Source organism: Oncorhynchus gorbuscha, linkage group LG14 (genome assembly GCF_021184085.1).
Source record: "Oncorhynchus gorbuscha isolate QuinsamMale2020 ecotype Even-year linkage group LG14, OgorEven_v1.0, whole genome shotgun sequence".
Classification (NCBI taxonomy): Eukaryota; Metazoa; Chordata; class Actinopteri; order Salmoniformes; family Salmonidae; genus Oncorhynchus; species Oncorhynchus gorbuscha.
Genome location: NC_060186.1, coordinates 38,504,408 through 38,523,863, shown reverse-complemented (window position 1 = coordinate 38,523,863; position 19,456 = coordinate 38,504,408). Strand labels below are relative to the sequence as shown.

The 19,456-nt window shown below is 41.2% G+C and overlaps 1 protein-coding gene across 7 annotated transcripts in view; it reads right to left on the bottom strand.

The window, feature by feature from the left end:
- The window catches only part of myo6a (myosin VIa), a 93,244-nt gene that overhangs the window by 38,788 nt on the left and 35,000 nt on the right, over positions 1 to 19,456 (bottom strand). For all 7 annotated transcript variants that reach the window (XM_046297995.1, XM_046297997.1, XM_046297998.1 and 4 more), the window contains exons 10-15: positions 14,280 to 14,360; positions 11,326 to 11,506; positions 8,403 to 8,547; positions 4,645 to 4,802; positions 4,297 to 4,388; positions 509 to 581 (exon numbers count right to left, since the gene is read on the bottom strand). In XM_046297995.1, the coding sequence (XP_046153951.1) occupies positions 509 to 581; positions 4,297 to 4,388; positions 4,645 to 4,802; positions 8,403 to 8,547; positions 11,326 to 11,506; positions 14,280 to 14,360 (730 nt within the window). The remainder of the gene's footprint in view (positions 1 to 508; positions 582 to 4,296; positions 4,389 to 4,644; positions 4,803 to 8,402; positions 8,548 to 11,325; positions 11,507 to 14,279; positions 14,361 to 19,456) is intronic.

Sequence of the window (19,456 nt, the reverse complement as noted above, 5' to 3'; positions counted from 1 at the left end):
GGTTGGGCGTTTCTGGCCAAAATATTTGATGGAACAAAAAGTAAAATGTCTGTTCTCAGAGAGTGAGTCTACAGGGCATGCTTTGCACCAACGGCTGTTCTCTGAAACGCAGACCCAATTCTATCTAGCGTTAACCCCGGTCACCTCCATTCCACTCTCTGGTATCCTGCCGCCGTACCCCACACACACCTCAAAGAGAGGGGTTTAGGTGTGCTCTGCAACATAATCAATCTACCTCCCATCAACTGCTTTATTTCTGTTGACCATGAAACATTACTCTCGACCCTGACCCCAAGTTGTGTGCTCAAAAGCGTAACCTCAGAGAAAACAGCTATTCCACCTTCCCACGCAAACGGAGGCCAAAATACATCTCCAGTCAGAAGAACATTGAACGGCGACACACCGAGAAAAGAACATGGGGAAAACGCTGGAAACTAGGCGGAGGATACGGTATGTAGGTTAAACCGATGAAATGATGTGCATGTAATGATACCAAGACGAGACAAACCTATGCAGTCCTGATTGTCGACATAATGGACCTCATTTACTCCGAGACCCTCCTTCTGATACAGCTCTTGTTCCTAGAATTCAAAACAGAACGGTTCCAATAACAAGCATTGGTAATGTCATTTATAATGACATTCAGAAAACAATTTCAGTCTGTTTACTTACACTACCGTTCAAAAGTTTGGGGTCACTTAGAAATGGGTTTGTTTTTGAAAGAAAAGCAATTTGTCAATTAAAATAACAAATTGGTCATAAATACAGTGTCGACATTGTTAATGTTATAAATGACTATTGTAGCTGGAAACTGCAGATAGGAATATCTACATAGGCGTACAGGCCCATTATCAGCAACCATAACTCCTGTGTTCCAATGGCACGTTGTGTTAGCTAATCCAAGTATATAATTTCAAAAGGCTAATTGAGCATTAAAAAACCCTTTTGCAATTATGTTAGCACAGCTGAAAACTGTTCTGATTAATGAAGCAATACAACTGGACCTACTTTAGACTAGTTTAGTATGTGGAGCATCAGCATTTGTGGGTTCAATTACAAGCTCAAATTAAAAAAATATTAAAATCGGCATGGCCGCTTAATTAGGGCAGATTTCAAGTTACCAAAATCGGTAAATCGGCGTATGGACGATTACATTGCAATCCACGAGGAGACTGCATGGCAGGCTGACCACCTGCATATTTAGTTCATTCATGTTAGCAGGCAATATTAACTGGGGAAATTGTCACTTTTCTTGCGTTCAACACAAGCAGAGTCAGGGTATATGCAGCAGTTAGGGCCGCCTGGCTCGTTATGAACTGTGCGAAGACCATTTCTTCCTAACAAAGACTAACTCATTTGCCAAAATTCTACATAATTATGACATAACATTGAAGGTTGTGCCATGAAACAGCAATACATAGACTGAGGGTTGCCACCTGTTCGATATAATATGGTACGGTTCTGTATTTTTCAGAACAAAATGTTTTGTTTTTGATAGGTCATTAATACTGCAAACTAAGGCTCATATTTCTGTGTATTTATTAGAATTAAGTATATGATTTTTTATTTGATAGAGCAGTCTGACTGAGCGGTGGTAAGCAGTAGCAGGCTCATAGGCATTCATTCGAACAAGCGCTTTCTTGCATTTGCCAGCAGCTCTTCACAATGCTTGAAGCATAGCTCTGTTCATGACTTCAAGCCTATAGGCACTATAGTATTGCCAGCCTAAAAACTTCTTACCTGGGAATATTGACGACTCATGTTAAAAGGAATCACCAGCTTTCATATGTTCCCATTCTCTAAGCAAGGAACTTTAGCTTTTTTTACTTTCTTCTCCAACAGTTTTTGAATTATTTAAATCAAATGAACATGTTTCATTATATATTTGAGACTAAATTGATTTTATTTGTGATAAATTAAGTTCAAATAAAGGTGTTCATTCAGTATTGTTGTAATTGTTATTATTACAAATATTTGCATACACTTAGGTTGGAGTCATTAAAACTTTTTCAACCACTTAACAAACTATAGTTTTGGCAAGTCGATTAGGACATTATTTCGTGCATGACAAGTAATTTCACTGTATCACAATTCCAGTGGGTCAGAAGATTACATAAACTAAGTTGACTGTGTCATTAAACAGCTTGGAAAATTCCAGAAAATTATGTCATGGCTTTAGAAGCTTCTGATAGGCTAATTGACATCATTTGAGTCAATTGGAGGTGTACCTGTGGATGTATTTCAAGGCCTACCTTCAAACACAGTGCCTCTTCCACTTGACAACATGGGAAAATCAAAATAAATCAGCCAAGACCTCAGAAAAAAAGTATCTATATCCACAGTAAAACAAGTCCTATATCGACATAACCTGAAACGCTGCTCAGCAAGAAAGAAGCCACTGCTCCAAAACTGCCATAAATAAAGCCAGACTACAGTTTGCAACTGCACATTGAACAAAGATCAGACTTTTTGGAGAAATGTCCTCTGGTCTGATTAAACAAAAATAGTCATTATGGCCAAACAGTTCTATCATTATGTTTGGAGGGAAAAGGGGGATGCTTGCAAGCCGAAGTACACCATCACAACTGTGAAGCACGAGGGTGGCAGAATCATGTGGGGGTGCTTTGCTACAGGAGGGACTGGTGCACTTCAGAAAATAGATGGCATCATGAGAGAGAACAATTGTGATTATATTGAAGAAACATCTCAAGACATCAGTCAGGAAGTTAAAGCTTGGTTGCAAATTGGTTTTCCAAAAATGGACAATGACCCCAAGCATACTTCCAAAGTTGTGGCAAAATGGCTTAAGGACAACAAAGTCTAAGTATTCGAGTGGCCATTACAAAGCCCGGACCTCAATCCCATAGACAATTTGTAGGCAGAACTGAAAAAGCGTGTGCGAGCGAGGAGGCCTACAAACCTGACTCAGTTACACCAGATCTGTCAGGAGGAATGGGCCAAAGTTCACCACCCAACTTATTGTGGGAAGCTTGTGGAAGGCTACCAGAAACATTTGACCCAAGTTAAACAATTTAAAGGCAACGCTAACAAATACTAATTGAGTGTATGTAAAGTTCTGACCCACTGGGAATGTGATGAGAGAAATAAAAGCTGAAATAAATATCTACTATTATTCTGACATTTCACATTCTTAGAATAAAGTGGTGATCTTAACTGACCTAATATAGGGAATTTTTACTAGGATTAAATGTTAGGAATTGTGAAATACTGAGTTTAAAATGTATTTGGCTAAGGTGTATGTAAACTTCCGACTTCAACTGTAAACAAATAGGCCGATTAATCGGCATCAGCTTTTTTTTGTTGTCCTCCAATAAAATCGGTATTGGCGTTGAAAAATCTTTTTTTTTTTTTTAAATTGGTCGACCTCACAGCGTTATGTGAGATCTTCAGTTTCTTGGCAATTTCTCACATGGAATAGCCTTCATTTCTCAGAACAAGAACAGACTGACGAGTTTCAGAAGTGCTTTGTTTCTGGACATTTTGAGCCTGTAATCGAACCCACAAATGCTGATGCTCCAGATACTCAACTAGCCTGAAGGTCCAGTTTTATTGCTTCTTTAAATCAGAACCACAGTTTTCAGCTGTGCAAACATAATTGCAAAAGGGTTTTCTAATGATCAATTAGCCTTTTGAAGTGATAAACTTGGATTAGTTAACACACGTGCCATTGGAACACAGGAGTGATGGTTGCTGATAATGGGCCTCTATGCCTATGTAGATATTTTTTATTTTTTTGTATTATTTTATTTGTAAAATCAGTTTCCGTTTCCAGCTACTATGTTATTTTAAATGGACAAAAAAAAAAAAGACATTTCCAAGTGTCCCCAAACTTTTGAACGGTAGTGTATATAAGATCTGCTCCATTAGAATAGAGAACAGAGACTCAAATATATTCAAATAAAGTCTATGAGGGCAGAAGCTTAGTCTATTATAGCTATCCAGCAATAATACATTACTTTAGCAAGTTCACTAACCAATAAAACTGAATCTTATAAAAATCAAGGTTTCCTTTTAGTTGTTGCAAACATCTGGCCTCGTTCTCAGTTCATCTTTCCTAGATTTCTCACATCCTCTCTCCTTCTCAGGATGCATTGGAGAAGGTCCAATGGGAGGGACCTTGGTCATTCCCCTCTAACACAGTGGAGGAGGAGGCCAGGCAGATAGGATGGTAGGAATCACAGAAAGGAAACTTGAGATTGAGCTCTTGGACAGCTGGGATGTCAGTGAAGTCGAGGGGGCATCGGGGTCTACAGACACACTGGAAGAAGCTCTCACCTCTTTCAGGATGCGTTCGTTGAAGAACTGCTGCAGCTTCTCGTTACAGTAGTTGATGCAGAACTGCTCAAAGCTGTTGTGCTCAAAGTACTCTGGAAGAGGAAATGAAAAGACATTAAAAAAAGACACTTCAGCTGTAAACCACCGTCTCCGACTAATGAACTCTAGCATGCGTGTGCAATGTGTGGTTTGTGTTATGTTGTGTATAATGTCCATGGCGAAATGTCTGTTTGATGTCGTTTTTATGGACAATTACGCTGCAAAACCATTTCCCTGCCTGAGGGGTAATAACATTTACGACTACATCATATATATCACGTAGATATAGCACATAGAGGGGATACAGACCGAAGCCTGCGATATCCAGAACCCCGATGAAGTTGGCGGAGGAGTCGAAGGGGAAGCACTGGTTGACCCTGGTGACCACGTGGTCAAACAGCCGGCTGTACACAGCCTTGGCCAGGGCATCCCGCGCGTTGTTTGCCTGCTCCACTTTCAATGGCACCCTGGGAGGGAGAGACAAAGAGCGAGCACATAATTCCTCCTTCTAGCACTGGTCCTCTGTAGTTCCGTTTTTCGCAAGCGCCGTACTCTGCAACGCCAGCATAGCGGGTTCGATTCCCAAGACCAACCATGTCTAAAACGTATGCAAGCATGACAGTTGCTTTGGATAAAAGCAGCTGCTAAATAGCATACTGTATGTTATAATTGAATACTTGCCTTTTCTTCATGCAAAATACATTTAAGTATATCTAATCAAAATCTACCATGTAGTCCACACAAGGGGAAATTGGATTTGTCACCAGCAAAGAAACATAGCGCTAAGGCACCGACACGCATACAAGAGACTTGAGCAATGGCGGCTGGTGAAATCAATAGCCTAACAATTCATGGAGGCAGAGTCAGTTTAAATAATCTTATGCATTAATCACCGTGGGTCTGCAAAAATACTGAGGGTCTGCTTGGTTTCCCAAACGGATAATTGGGTTATTGACATCTTGGGGAAAGAGTGATTGTGGTGTGATAAAGAGCCATGACAATGAGAGAAAGTAGAAGCGTCAAAGAGCTCTGTGAAGGTACTGCGACGTCCCCAAGAGCTCGGACTGCGGTCAAGTGCTCAGCTGAATAATCAGAGAAGACCGAGAGAGGGCTATGAACGCAGCGGAGCGTGAAATGTACACCATGACTACCACGTGGACTGAAGTTTCTCATCAAGCTTTACCATTGCTTCTTTGTCATGCACTTAGAAGGAAAACTCCACTCAAAAACTATCTTTTGGTATTTTTCTTCATTAGTGCAATGTTTTGCATGTCAAGTGTAAGCTATTGGACTTCAAGATGCAAAGTGTCACTTGTCACATCAAGATGTCAAATGAATCATGACGCAAAAATAATCATTGTGATTAAGTGACAAGTGACAAGTGACACTTGCCTTCTAAAGTTTCCTTTCAGGCGGAAGAGAACCAGGATAATGCTGTACAAGTAGCACTTAGCCATTAAGTACTTAGAGCACTGCTATGTCCAAAAGACACCTCTAATGTCTTGAAGTGAGAGTTGATTTAGAGATTCTCCTCACATACACCTTCACCCCTCACACCCACACACAAACTCTTCGGGCAGGACTTATCCATTATCTCATCCCCCCTGTGGATCTCCATTTAACACATCCCACAAGACAAGAACTCCCCATTATGATACCAGCATCACACCACCTCATCTTACACCTTTGCCCCCTTAAGCTCTCAGTACACCTGGGCCCTCGCTCGACCTCTCAACCACAAGCCATGTTTCATTTATATTCTCCCAGCCAGTGAGAAACTAACGGTCCACAGCTAAAACATTTAAATACTAGGGTTAAGCCCTGGCCGCTCATTTACAAACCAAGAGGTATGAAATGCCAGAATACTAACAGTAGCGGGGGATGTGTGTATTCCCTATGAAGCGCGAGGTTATCCACCTTGCTCAATGATCTCCACAAAATTATCTCCGGCAGCATGTTATCAAGAAGTTGAGGGGCACACATCTTATATAAATCACCGTTAAGAGTATGGTACTGCACTGCGCATATGGGCAGGTTGAGAGTGGACTGACCCCACCCCCCCACACTCTGCCTCGCACATAAACACCTTAAAAGCTAGTCCCTAAACAGGCTAACATTTAGTTACGGCTTTCCCCCTTACATAAGTTATAAAAATAGGCCGCTTAGTGGTGGAGCCACAGACCGAGAGAGCCGGTTGAAATCCTTACCCACCCTTTATAAGTCACTTAATGTAACTGTACTCACACATTGCAATTGCTGCTATTAATTAAACAGAAATTAAACAAGCCACGGCACACCACTAATTAATTGCTTAATATTACGCCCTCAGAGGCTGTATCCCAAATCGCACCAGATCCCCCACATTGTTCTTTTCACCAGAACAATATGGGCCCTTGTCAAAAATAGTGCACTATGTAGGGAATAGAGTAGGACTCACCCAAAGACGCAGCCAGGCCCGTATAAAGCAGCAGTTAAAGCTTAACTACTGTGGTAAAGTGTCTCTCTCTCGCCACAAATGAGACCAACATTAGTGAGTGAGGACATAAGGGTAATTGCACATAGCGACTGGCTTGGCATTCAGGCTGGCGAGCTGAGGGAGCGCCAAGCTGCCCATACAACAATCACTGTCAGGCATAAGACAGGCTGGGCCACGGCTAAATGCACTCAGGGCCTTGCCATAGATCAAGAATGAGGAATGCATCCCAAATGGTTCATTATTCCCTATATAGTGCACTTCTTTTGTCCAGGACTCATAGGGGTCTGGTCAAAAGTAGTGCACTACAGAATATAGGGAATAGTGTGCCATTTAGGACACATACAGGGACTAGGGAAGGGCCCATATTCATTCAATAGTGGCTAGTTCCTATTTTTACTCAGAGGCACAGCACTACTGTTAGTGACAACTGCAGCACACACACACACAAATACAAATGCGCACACACATGCATCTGTTGGTTCCTATGGTAACTGGCATGTGACCAGTAAGGCATTTGTTAACAGAGCATGAGTGCTAATCATGTGGACCTGACACCATCTGCACAAAAACAAGCTTTCCAATACAAATAGAAATATAGGCTAGAATCACCATATTGACACACATACTGTCTTACATCGGAACGTTTAGGAATTCAAACATGTCACATGCAATTCAAGAACACAGGCGCTACCTTATTTTGCCTGTTCTCTCATAAAAGGCAGTGCATGGTTCCCAAAAAACACCCTATAGGTCCTGGTCAAAAGTAGTGCACCATATAGGGAATAGGGTGCCATTTAAGATGCGCCTGCAGTCCTCTCTCCATGCAAGGCCATTGAGAAGAAGGAAGTGACTTAACAGAAATGCTATAGCGCTATACAGTACCAGTCAAATGTTTGGACACCTACTCATTACAGGGTTTTATCTTTTCAATTTTCTACATTGTAGAATAATAGTGAAGACATCAAAACTATGAAATAACACATATGGAATCAGGTGGTAACCAAAAGAGTGTTAAATCAAAATATATTTTAGAATCTTCAAAGTAGCCACCATTTGCCTTGATGACAGCTTTGCAGACTTGCCATTCTCTCAACCAGCTTCATGAGGTAGTCACCTGGAATGCATTTAAATTAAAAAGGTGTGCATTGTTAAGTTAATTTGTGGATTTGTTTTACTTTATTTCTTGATGCGTTTGAGACAATCAGTTGTGTTGTGACAAGGTAGGTGTGGTATAAAGAAGACAGCCCTATTTGGTAAAAGACCAAGTCCATATTATGGAAAGAACAGCTGAAATAAGCAAAGAGAAACGACAGTCCATCATTACTTTAAGACATGAAGGTCAGTCAATCCAGAACACTTCAAGAAATTTGAAAGTTTCTTCAAGTGCAGTTGCAAAAACCATCAAGCACTATGATGAAACTGGCTCTCACGAGGACCATGTCATAGTTTTGATGTCTTCACTATTATTCCACAATGTAGAAATTCGTTTTAAAAAAATAAAGGAAAACCCTTGAATGAGTACGTGTCCAAACTTGACTGGTACTGTATGTAATAATAAAAATGTTCAAAAAGTCATTATATGGTGACTTACTTGATAACTGTTCCTTTGGCGCCCCCTGCTGTGGTGAGCATGACCCTGGAGGTGAGGCTGACTCGCAGGTCCGACTCTTCCAGACCAAGCAGCTCAGCACAGTACTCCACAGTCTGGCTCGACTGGTTCTTTATGGTGCAGCCACCTGGTGGGCCAGACATACGGAGTGGTTACGTTGTAAGTAGCTAGTAAAGTAAAGTTGTAAGGATGACGTGTAGAATGATGTTGGCGGTTAGGAAGAATGTCAGTGATTTTATTGGAGACTGAGTAAACTCTGACCCTGGGTAAAGATGCATACAGTGATTGCACATATTGTACAGTACAGCACGGTCTTGACATATGACATGGATTACAGTTCAATACTGCCCATATCGATACTTAATAACATCCATTCCGGCCATAGAGTCATTGATTCTGACAGACTGTCAATAAGGAAACAGCACGATCAAAGTCTGATACTCTTGCTAGCTGCGGGACTATTGCGTTTAAAAAAAAAGAACTAGCTACGTACAGCAATCCAGCTTCACCCCAATCTGGTCTCAATAGTATTAGGACAAAGCCTACAAAACAAGCTCACGTGATTTATCAGCACAGACGTAACCTTTTTGCCAATCTATTTCATAATGAAACAGGCTTCATTATTCCTGAACCATAGCACCCCATCACTGCCTAACGCTATGCATTTCATTAGTCTCCAACCGTGCCAGGGTTGGACAAGAGGTAGCTACAGATTTTACGCCAACGTGGTATAACCACAATGTTTTTGGTGTCCATTTTCTGGACATAGGAAAGCCCCGTACAAACCGCCGCCATAGATTTTTCAGCTAACCATTTCCTGGTGGTGCTGTCTTCATTCTCTTATAAATGGCCGTTTCCAGTTGCAAGTGATTCTACAAAAACCAAGGAGGTTCCTCGCCATTTTAGCTTCCCAAATCTAACATTTCCCAGCATCTTCGCAGGTACTAGTCGTTTCTATGCGACGCGGCCACGTGTAGAAGATGACACAGTGCGACCAAAACAAAGATCTACAGGCACGTAAGAGGCACATCTCAATGGACACAAAACATGGATTTATTAATATCTTTCAGAATGTATGTTTGTTTTGTAGAACCACATGCAACTGGAAACTGGCATTTTAAAAGATTATTTTTGTCCAAATCGAGAAATTAAAATTGCCAAAAAAACGGTTATTTCAAAATTATATGGCGTGGTTTGTGTGAGTCTGTCCTGTAACTGACACCCAACAATTTTTGGTTATATCACAGTATCTGGCATACAGTCTGTAGATTGACAATAAGCAGGTGAGTGGGAAAGTAATGAGCTAAAATGGTTAGTTCAAGGGCGACACAGGATAAGGAGAACAGTTTCGGGAGGAGACGGGAGGGGATAATGGGAACTGTTTAAGGGGGACAATTGTAGGGGTGACAGGAAGGAGGAGATAAGGGGGATGTTTGGCTGGGGCGACACGGGAAGGAGGGGTACAGTTTGGTGGTGACGATGGAAAAAGGGAGATAAGGGAAACAGTTTTCCGTGTGACACCAGAATGCGCTTCTCTCAAAAGGAACTGAGGCAGGATATCCTGTGTTTCATGTCAGGGACAGGGAGCAGCGGGACGGTTCCCATCCTCATGATCATCATCTTCTCTGACTGGACTCTTTGCTTCAGGTCACTGTAAAAACGCGCCACGGGAGACTCCCGCTGAGTACAAACTACTCGTTTTAAATGCTGCCATGCTGTGCCGCTCTCACTCTCACAGAGGGGGAAAAAGAGAATTGAAAGACAGTACGTTCGAGTTTCACTCATGTTCAAAAGGAACGGTCTATTCTCAAAGTGTGACCTTCCTCGGGGTCATCGGAAACAGCATGTTGTGTAATGTGAAGTCAGGGGCGGAGGAGAGCCTAAGACATTCAAATCGTAATGAATCAGCCTTGCCAAACGAAAGAATATACTTGCCCTAACAACAATAATAACAATCTATGAGATTATTCTGCATGATATTATTATAACCGTTGGGAACTTACAAAGAGCGACACTCACAAAGAGACGTGAAACATTTCATCAATTAATCCAATGGCTTTGTATCAATAATAAATGAATGGGAAGAGAATGACAAGTCCCAAGTGCCCTTGTGTCGGTGGCTCTTTGATAGTGAATAAAATACATTTCAGACTACAACAAGAGGCCTCATAGGCCTTTAGAAGAAAGCTGAAGAGTAAAGTAATTGATCACAGAGCAGAGTTTCCTGGGGACAACAGAAAAATGGCGCACCTACTACAAGGACACAAAATAAGATTCGTTTTTCTGGTCGCGGCCCCTCATGATGAGTTCAGATGTTTTGTGTCCCACCCCCCCATCAAAATGTCCCATACCTGGACTAGACAGATTACTTATTGAGGAAACACCACACAAATGAGGAAAATACAAAAGGTATCTGCCAGCTCTCTGACAAAACGCTACCACTGCCTCAGCATCCCTTAGACGTCCTGTCCTGTGCCCTGGTGCTTTACTCATATTGTCACTGCACTGAAAGAGAGACAGCTGTGTCTTTGTTGTTGGTTAGTGTACCAAAGTGAGTGGGGTGATATACTCTGACATCTTATAAGCCAGCCATCTGTTAAGAAAGCTTGCAAACAAGCATGTAAAAAAAAACAAACAACTGAAACAATGAGGAGTCAGTGAGAGCGAGCGCGAGACCCGGCTCACATGACGTGGAAACTATAATGAGCGCTGAGCGGAAGAGAGGGAGGGAGAGAGAGACCGAGGCCCTGCTCACCTGATGTGGAAACTATAGTGAGCCGTGAATGAGCGAGAGACAAAGTGAGAGTGTGAGAGAAAAAAAGACAGTCAGACAAAGAGACGGACAAAGAGACGGACAAAGAGACGGACAAAGAGACGGACAAAGACCGACAGACACCCTGCTCACCTGATGTGCTCCCTGCCTCCTCAAAGTCAATGTTGCCTAAGTGCAAAACCCCGGCCACCACTCTGAACAGGTCCAGCTTTTCCGTGTCATCCAGGCCGATCTTCTTCATGGCCCCGCACATCCTGTTGAAGTCCCCCTGGTCGTCCAGCAGAGGGTCCTTCAGGGGCCCAGCTTTCAGGTGCTGAGGAACCACGGGGAGAGGATGGTTCAGTAACCAGGGTCACAAGCTCTTTACAGAAGGGGTACTGTCTCAGATTGAAGCTTGCATTGTAGCCGTGTTAATGGTGTGCCCCAAAGTCAATAAAATGACACAAAACATATTACCCCATAAAGTAATAATAAAAATACCATCCATCTCCCTCACTGGCACAACTTTTTGTTTAGATCCGAGATGAGGCAATGCTATTGGACTTTAAGATAATTGGGCTGATTTTTAAAAATGGAATTAGCACATTAAACCTGCATGGAAGAAAAAGTACATAACATCTCCTACTCGCTGCGGTAGGAAGAGGAGCAAGGATAGTAAGGTAGAGCCCACACCTGGAAAACCAGCAACACAAAGAAGGTTACAGTACAATGGTATACTGGCATTGCAATAACATACAGTAGCTTCAAACACCAGATTAGAATGGCAGATAAATGGCTTTCATGATAATTGGGCTTCCCTAATATAAAACCGTTTTTTTAAAAAGACGTACATTTGAATGGGTTTGTGGCTAATGAGACACTCATACGAATCCATCTCATCATTCAACTTAACACTCTTGAATTTTTTTTCATGAAAGCAATAAACTGACATTCTGTAACTGAAGGTGGTTGCACTGGTTTATGGTTTATGAACTCTACGGCAATGAGTAATACATTTCTGCATACAACAGTACAGAGCAGACATGGCCTTGTAAACAACAACCATAAGTTATTGGAGTGATTGGAGTGTGTAAGAGCGGTTTATTCTTCTCTACAGTCAAATTGATGGCCTAAGGTGATATGAAACACAAGCCATTACAATAATGGAAACCAAGCAGTTTATTAAAAGCACAATTATACAGTAGCTGCTTGGCTGCATTTCATGTACCGAATAAAAGTTCCTTGGCTCCAAACTTTCCAGTAACTTTTGGATATCAAATAGAAGGAGAATATTGTCCCCCGAGTGCCAGTTTATTTATTTATTTAGGTTTATTTGGCAGGGACGATGCACAACAAAAAAATGAGTCTCAGAGCACTCAAATGATGCGTCCCACCAGATTTTGCTAATAGCTACTTTGCATCTGTAGTTCTCGACTACGCCATTAAAAAACCATTGTACTCTGACATTCTGGTCCAACTATACGCTGGACACAAAATATGTGGTCCTTTTGACCTCAAGTCTTACACTCCAAAGAAAAATCCCATCATGCACTTAGAAAGCATGCAAGGAATCCACCACACTCAGCACCAATGTGAACCCAGACACAAAAAAGAAAACTCCAAAATTCACATCATAAAATATAAAAGTAATCCTTGTAACAGCACCAAATCTATAATCACCTGATCATCCTGTATTATATAGAGCAGAAGCAGTGCAAAGAGACATACAACCTTTATCAACAACAGTGACGGTAAACATAGTATAAAACGAGAGGTCCGTCCCAAATAGCACCCTATTCCCTGGTTAGTGCACTACTTTTGACCAGGCCTCACGGTGAATAGGGTGCCATTTGGAACACAGACGTTGAGCATAAAGGCCTTATTCAGCATCGGTCACAACATGATTCTCTCTAATAGGCCAAACCCAGCATTTATCATGAACAGGTGCTTCCTGTGATCAAAAAGGTACAATCCTCCATGATCATATAACAAGCTTACACACACCTCTCTGGAGACTGCCTTCTCCTGGTGTGAACCTAAAAAGGGGCCAAAGGTATCACCTACATATACTGTTCCTACCAGTCTAAAAGAGTAATCTGAAAACCATATGCTTAGGTAAAACAGACGCTGAAAAACTCAGTCCAAAAAGTACTCCATTTGTTTGCTTACTGTGTAGTTTTAACTATAGAAATGGAAGTCATACTAATTGTATGGCTTTAACCAACATGGTAGTATAACCTCTAGTAAAACATACGGCATCAGCAGCACAATTACAAAACATGATATTATCGGATTGAAAACGTCCACTCAGCCACGCTATTTTCTCCCACTGATGTCCCTGACTACATAGAATGGATGAATCATCAATGTCCCCCTCAAGGGGAGAGTAAGAGAGGCATACTGTTGTCCAGGGCATTTCATAACAATAATAATTCATTACACTTGTGAGTCCTGAAGGGATGTTGCAATAATGGAGAACTTATGCATAATTAATCAAAGGGAGAAGGCAAAGCAAGGAACTCCTTTCGACTGAGCATAAAGAATTCTCATTGATACGGTACTTTCATCTATTCAAATGGGTGCTCATCTCATTGGCTCCTTTCTTAATTAAATTGTTTGCATCACATCTCAGATAAAGTGATAAAATTAAAATAAAACAATTTGTAGGCAACTGGTGGGAGTTCTAAAACTGGTAAAAAAATATATATATTTAAGTGTCTCATTCAATTAAAATTAAAATATATATATATATTTTTTAAAAGAGTCACTACATCATTTCATCCGCAGACCAAGAACAATGATCGTTATTTGACTGAGCAGGTCGTTTAGTAAAAAGGTAAGACATTGTGACAGATTCAGCGAGCAAGATCGGGATGAAAGAGTACGTTCTGTTATTTTCTCTCAGCACAGACAGTCGTGCCCAAGTGCATTTCCAGTTAGTTCTGGAGTTGACAAAACCATCTGTCATTAGACAGCCAAAAACTAAGCATCGGTGTGATGATTTTCCTTTGTGGTTGTCCAGATATCTGGGAATACCCAGAGTAGCTAAAGACAATCAATATGGAAGGTACATGAAGGAGAGAAAGAGATGAAGACATGCACTGTACCTCTGGGCTCTTGCGGTTCTGAAGGATCTGTTTGTCCGTGTCCTTGTTTGCAAAGAAGCGAGTGCATCCTCTGTTCAAATACTGCAACACAGAGAAATAGAACAGTCAACAGAAGATTGCATGGATCAAGATACTGCCGTATGATATATATGCAACAATTTCAAAGATTTTAGTGAGTCACAGTTCATAAGGAAATCAGTCAATTAAAAATAAAATTAGGCCCTATTCTATGGATTTAAATTGACTGGGCAGGGGCCCAGCCATGGGTGGGCCTTGAAGGGTTCCAGTTTGGAACCAGGCCCAGCCAATCAGAATTAGTTTCCCTACAAAGGGATGTAATTACAGACAGAAACACACCTCAGCACCCTCTCAGACGACCCCACATGTAAAGAAGCCGGATGTGGAGGTCCTAGGCTGGCATGGTTACATATGATCTGCGTTGTGAAGCCAGTTGGACGTACTGACAAATTCTCTAAAATGACGCTGGAGGTGGCTTATGGTAGAGATATGAATATTAAATGATCTGGCAACAGCTCTGGTGAACATTCCTGCAGTTAGCATTCCAATTGCATGCTCCCTCAAACTTGAGACATCTGTGGTGTTGTGACAAAACAGCACCTTCTTATAGTGGCCATTTATTGGCCCCAGCACAATGTGCACCTGTGTAACCGTTTAAAATCAGATTTTTTTTTATGTCACACGTCAGGTGGATGGATTATCTTGGCAAAGGAGAAAAGCTCACTAACAGGGATGTAAACACATATGCGCTCAATTTGAGAGAAATCTTTGTGCGTATGGAACATTTCTGGGATCGTTTATTTCAGCTCATGAAACATTGGACCAACACTTTACATGTCACGTTTATATTTTTGTTCAATATAGTTATAAATGGCCCTAAATCTATTGAATATCCCATCAACCTTGGTACAGGATGGTTTGTCAACACAAACACAATGCATTAGCAGTAATATGGGAAACTATGACTTTTGAAAGCCATTGGTAAGTAATACAGTGCCTAGTAAAAGTCTATACACCCCTTAGTCTTCAAATTGTTGCCTTAAAATTACATTAAAACATTTTAAATTAGATTTTTGTTCCTACTGATGTACACAACCTACTCCACATTTAAAAAATGAAAAGTTTTTGGAATAAGAATCTTTGCACAACATATATACATCATTGTCGTCAAAATTGCTCAAGCTCAGTAAGTTTGGTTGGGTGTCATTGATGACAGAACCATTCAATCATTGTCTCTGAAATTCAAGCACAATTAAGTCAGGCCTGAGACAGGACCAATCAGGAAAACTCACATACTGGAAAGCCAGTCTGGTGTGTCTTTAGCATTAAAATGTGTAATTGTCCAGCTGAAAAATTGGACTTTATCCCAGGTTTAGGTTTTCAGAAGACTGAGGCAGGGTTTCCTCTAATGTTTTGTCTGGGCTTTGCTACTTTCATGTTTACTTTTATCCTAACAAACTCCCCAGTCCCTGCAGGAGATCGGCATACCCATAATGAAGTCTTGTTTTAAACACTCTGCTCCAAATCATCCATTCTGTTTGCAACAAGGCTGTTAAGTAATACTGCAAAGAAATGTACTTCATTAAAAACAACAGTCTTGGGTCAAATCATGTACAACAAAACAGAGTGAAACGCTCTGTATTTTCAAGTAGTGTGGTGGCAGCATCATGTCATGCATATGCTTGTCACTGGCAAGGAATGGACCATTTGTCAGGATAAAATATGTAAAGGAGCAAAGCCCAGGTAAAAAGTTGAGGAAAATCTGCCTTAGTCTAACGAAAAGCTAACCCTGGGATAGAGTTTAATTTGTTATTGGAACAATACATTTTTAAAAATTACACAGTACCAGTCCAAAGTTAACACACCTACTCATTAATGAAATACATATGGAATCTTGTAGTAACCAAAAAAAAAAGTTAAATTAAAACATGTTTTATATTTTAGATTCTTCAAAGTAGCCACCCTTTGCCTTGACAGCTTTGCACACTATTCTCTCAACCAGCTTCACATGGAACGCTTTTCCAACAGTCTTGAAGGAGTTCCCACATATGCTGAGCACTTGTTGGCTGCTTTTCCCTTCACTCTGCGGTCCAACTCATCCAAAACCATCTCAAATTGGGTTGAGGTCGGGTGATTGTGTAGGCCAGGTCATCTGATGCAGCACTCCATCACTCTCCTCCTTGGGAAAATAGCCCTTACACAGCCTGGAGGTGTTGGGTCATTGTCCTGTTGGTCCCACTAAGCCCAAACCAGATGGGATTGTGTATCGCTGCAGAATGCTGTAGTAGCCATGCTGGTTAAATGTGCCTTGAATTCTAAATAAATCACAGACATTGTCACCAGCAGAGCACCCCCACACCACATCCTCCATGCTTCACAGTGGGAACCACACATGTGGAGATCTGTTCACCTACTCCGCGTCTCACAAAGACACGGCGGTTGGAACCAAAAATCTAATATTTGGACTAAGACCAAAGGACAGATTTTCACCGGTCTAATCTCCATTGCTCGTGTTTCTCGGCCCAAGCAAGTCTGTTATTATTATCAGTGTCCTTTAGTGGTTTCTTTGCAGCAACCACCAAGGCCTGATTGACACAGTCTCCTTGTAACAGTGAATGTTGAGATGTCTCTTACTTGAACCCTGTGAAGCTTTTATTTGGCCTGAAATTTCTGAGATTGGTGAATAATGAACTTATCCTCTGCAGCAGAGGTAACTCTGGGTCTTCCTTTCCTGTGGCGATCCTCAGAGCCAGTTTCAACTTAGCGCTTGATTGTGTTTATGACTGCACTTGAAGAAATGTTAAAAGTTCTTGATATTTTCTGTATCGAGTGACGTTCATGTCTTAAAGTAATGATGGACTCATTTGCCTTTGCTTATTTGAGCTGTTCTTTCCATAATACGGACTTGGTCCTTTACCAAATAAGGCTATATTCTGTATACCACCCCTACCTTGTCACAACACAACTGATTGGCTCAAACACATTAAGGAAAGAAATTCCATAAATTCTTTTAACAAGGCACACTTGTTAATCGAAATGCATTTCAGGTGACTACCTCATGAAGCTGGTTGGGAGAGTGCCAGGAGTGTGCCAAGCTGTCATCATGGAAAAGGGTGGCTACTTTGAAGAATTTAGATATAAAATATATTTTAATTTGTTTATTAACACTTTTTTGGATACTACATAATTCCATGTGTTATTTCATAGTTTTGATTTCTTTACCATTATTCTACAATGTAGAAAAGTTTAAAAAACTAAAAACTAAAGAGTAGCGGTGTCCAAACCTTTGACTGGTACTCTATGTCAAAGACACACAAGAATAGCTTTCCATGAGGTGTTGAGAGTCCGAGTGGTCCTGCCTCAGAACAGACTTTAAAAATGTTTTGAATATTGCTGTCCATCAATGACTCAGCCAAATTGATTGACCTTGAGCAATTTTGACAAAAACAATGGATAAATGCTGCCCTGAGAGTTGTGCAAAGTTAGTAGAAGTTCATAAAAAAAAAACGATTACAGCTGTAATGGTTACGAAAGGTGCTTCCACCAAGCATGAACTCTGGTGAGTGAAGCGTTGAGTAATAACTACATTTGTTTTTTAAAATTGAATTGGAAACGTTTCGATAATTGTAGCTCAACTTTCGAAAATGTGGAGTAGGACAAAAAAACTAAAATACAATGTATTCCCTTTTGAGGGTTCATGTGAAGGCAACAAAACGTAGCGATTGTATTTCCACATCACGGTCTCTCTATTTCCATGCAAGTCTGTGTCCTGCACAGGCGTTCCACATGATGGATTACACTTAGTTGGGAGCGAATTTGCTGTTTACTTGAGTCTTGATCATTCACCATTTGTTCATGGCAAAGAGTGTATTTGGCACAAAACACGTTATTCCCTCTCCGTAAATTGCCTTTGTGCGACTTTTAATGACTTCTCAGTCGCTTGCTCCCTTCCTGCCTGTCACTAGAGATACGGGCCTGATGAGCGCGACGACAATGTCCCAGGTGGGTAGGAGAGAATAACAAAACAGAACCCGGTTGCTTATCTTGTTTGTAGGAGACGAGTCATTTTCAGCTGGCCAGATGGAACGGAACAAAGACTTTAATTACAGAGATAGGCCTTGAGGAGGATTGCACACGTCGCTCTCTTTCTCTTCCCAGCCCTGTGCTCTACACTCCAGACAGGGCATATTCAGTAACACAACACAAGGCTATAGAACATAACAGACATCTTACAGAGCTCCACACAGCCCTGCTGCTAACCCCACTGGGTCTCTGCTGTGCACAAAAGTCATTGTGGTGATCAATACATAAAATGTCATTTTCCGTTTCCAGATCATCAGAAAAATGGTAGGACAGATAAGATTATTTGAGGAAGCAAGGGACCACGGTCGAGCAGAAGTACCTGGCTTACTGCCCAGAATGCTTCGCAGGGAAGATAAATCACAGAAATAAAGGGAAACTATGGCCAAACGCAGTACTTAAAATGACAAATGAGAGGTTGAAGAAAATTCTGACATTAAAGTGATGCCCAACTGAAGAGAGGGGAGATGTAGGCTACCTGTGGAGCCACGCTGAAATAATGTCTGCAGCAAGTGATGTTGGAAGGTACTGAAATCCCTTATTTTCCCTGCAACTTCCTTCCTGTCTAGCTGCTCAAACTCTGTTTCAATTCCATGCGATGCTAATCTGCACTGGATGTGAAACAGAGAGCACATGGGTTGTCTGGGTGCTGATAATTCGATATCATTTCTAACGGTCAATAGTAATGTCCAAGTTGAGATTTCACTGCATCCCTCAGTTTGACTATCTCCATTATAGTGGATGCTGTTCCTGTCAAGAGCTGGAGTCAAAGCACTTAATCTTCCTGATCAACTACTGGTGGTCTGCAGGGGCGTGCAGGTAGTTCACCATTATTTTGGAGTATTAATGCTATTCTGCAATTTTACATTCATTTCTACAATGACAATTGTTTATAATATATATTTTTTAAATAAAATAATAAATAATAATGCCTTTAATCTATTACATTCCCTGATAAAATATATTGGTCAATTTTAAGAAATGTGGCAGTTGATCGCAATTTGGTGGTCCTCAGAACGGAAAAGGTTGGGAACCACCGGGCCTAAAGAGCCCTGGCGGGGAACTTTAAAAGAGGGGAC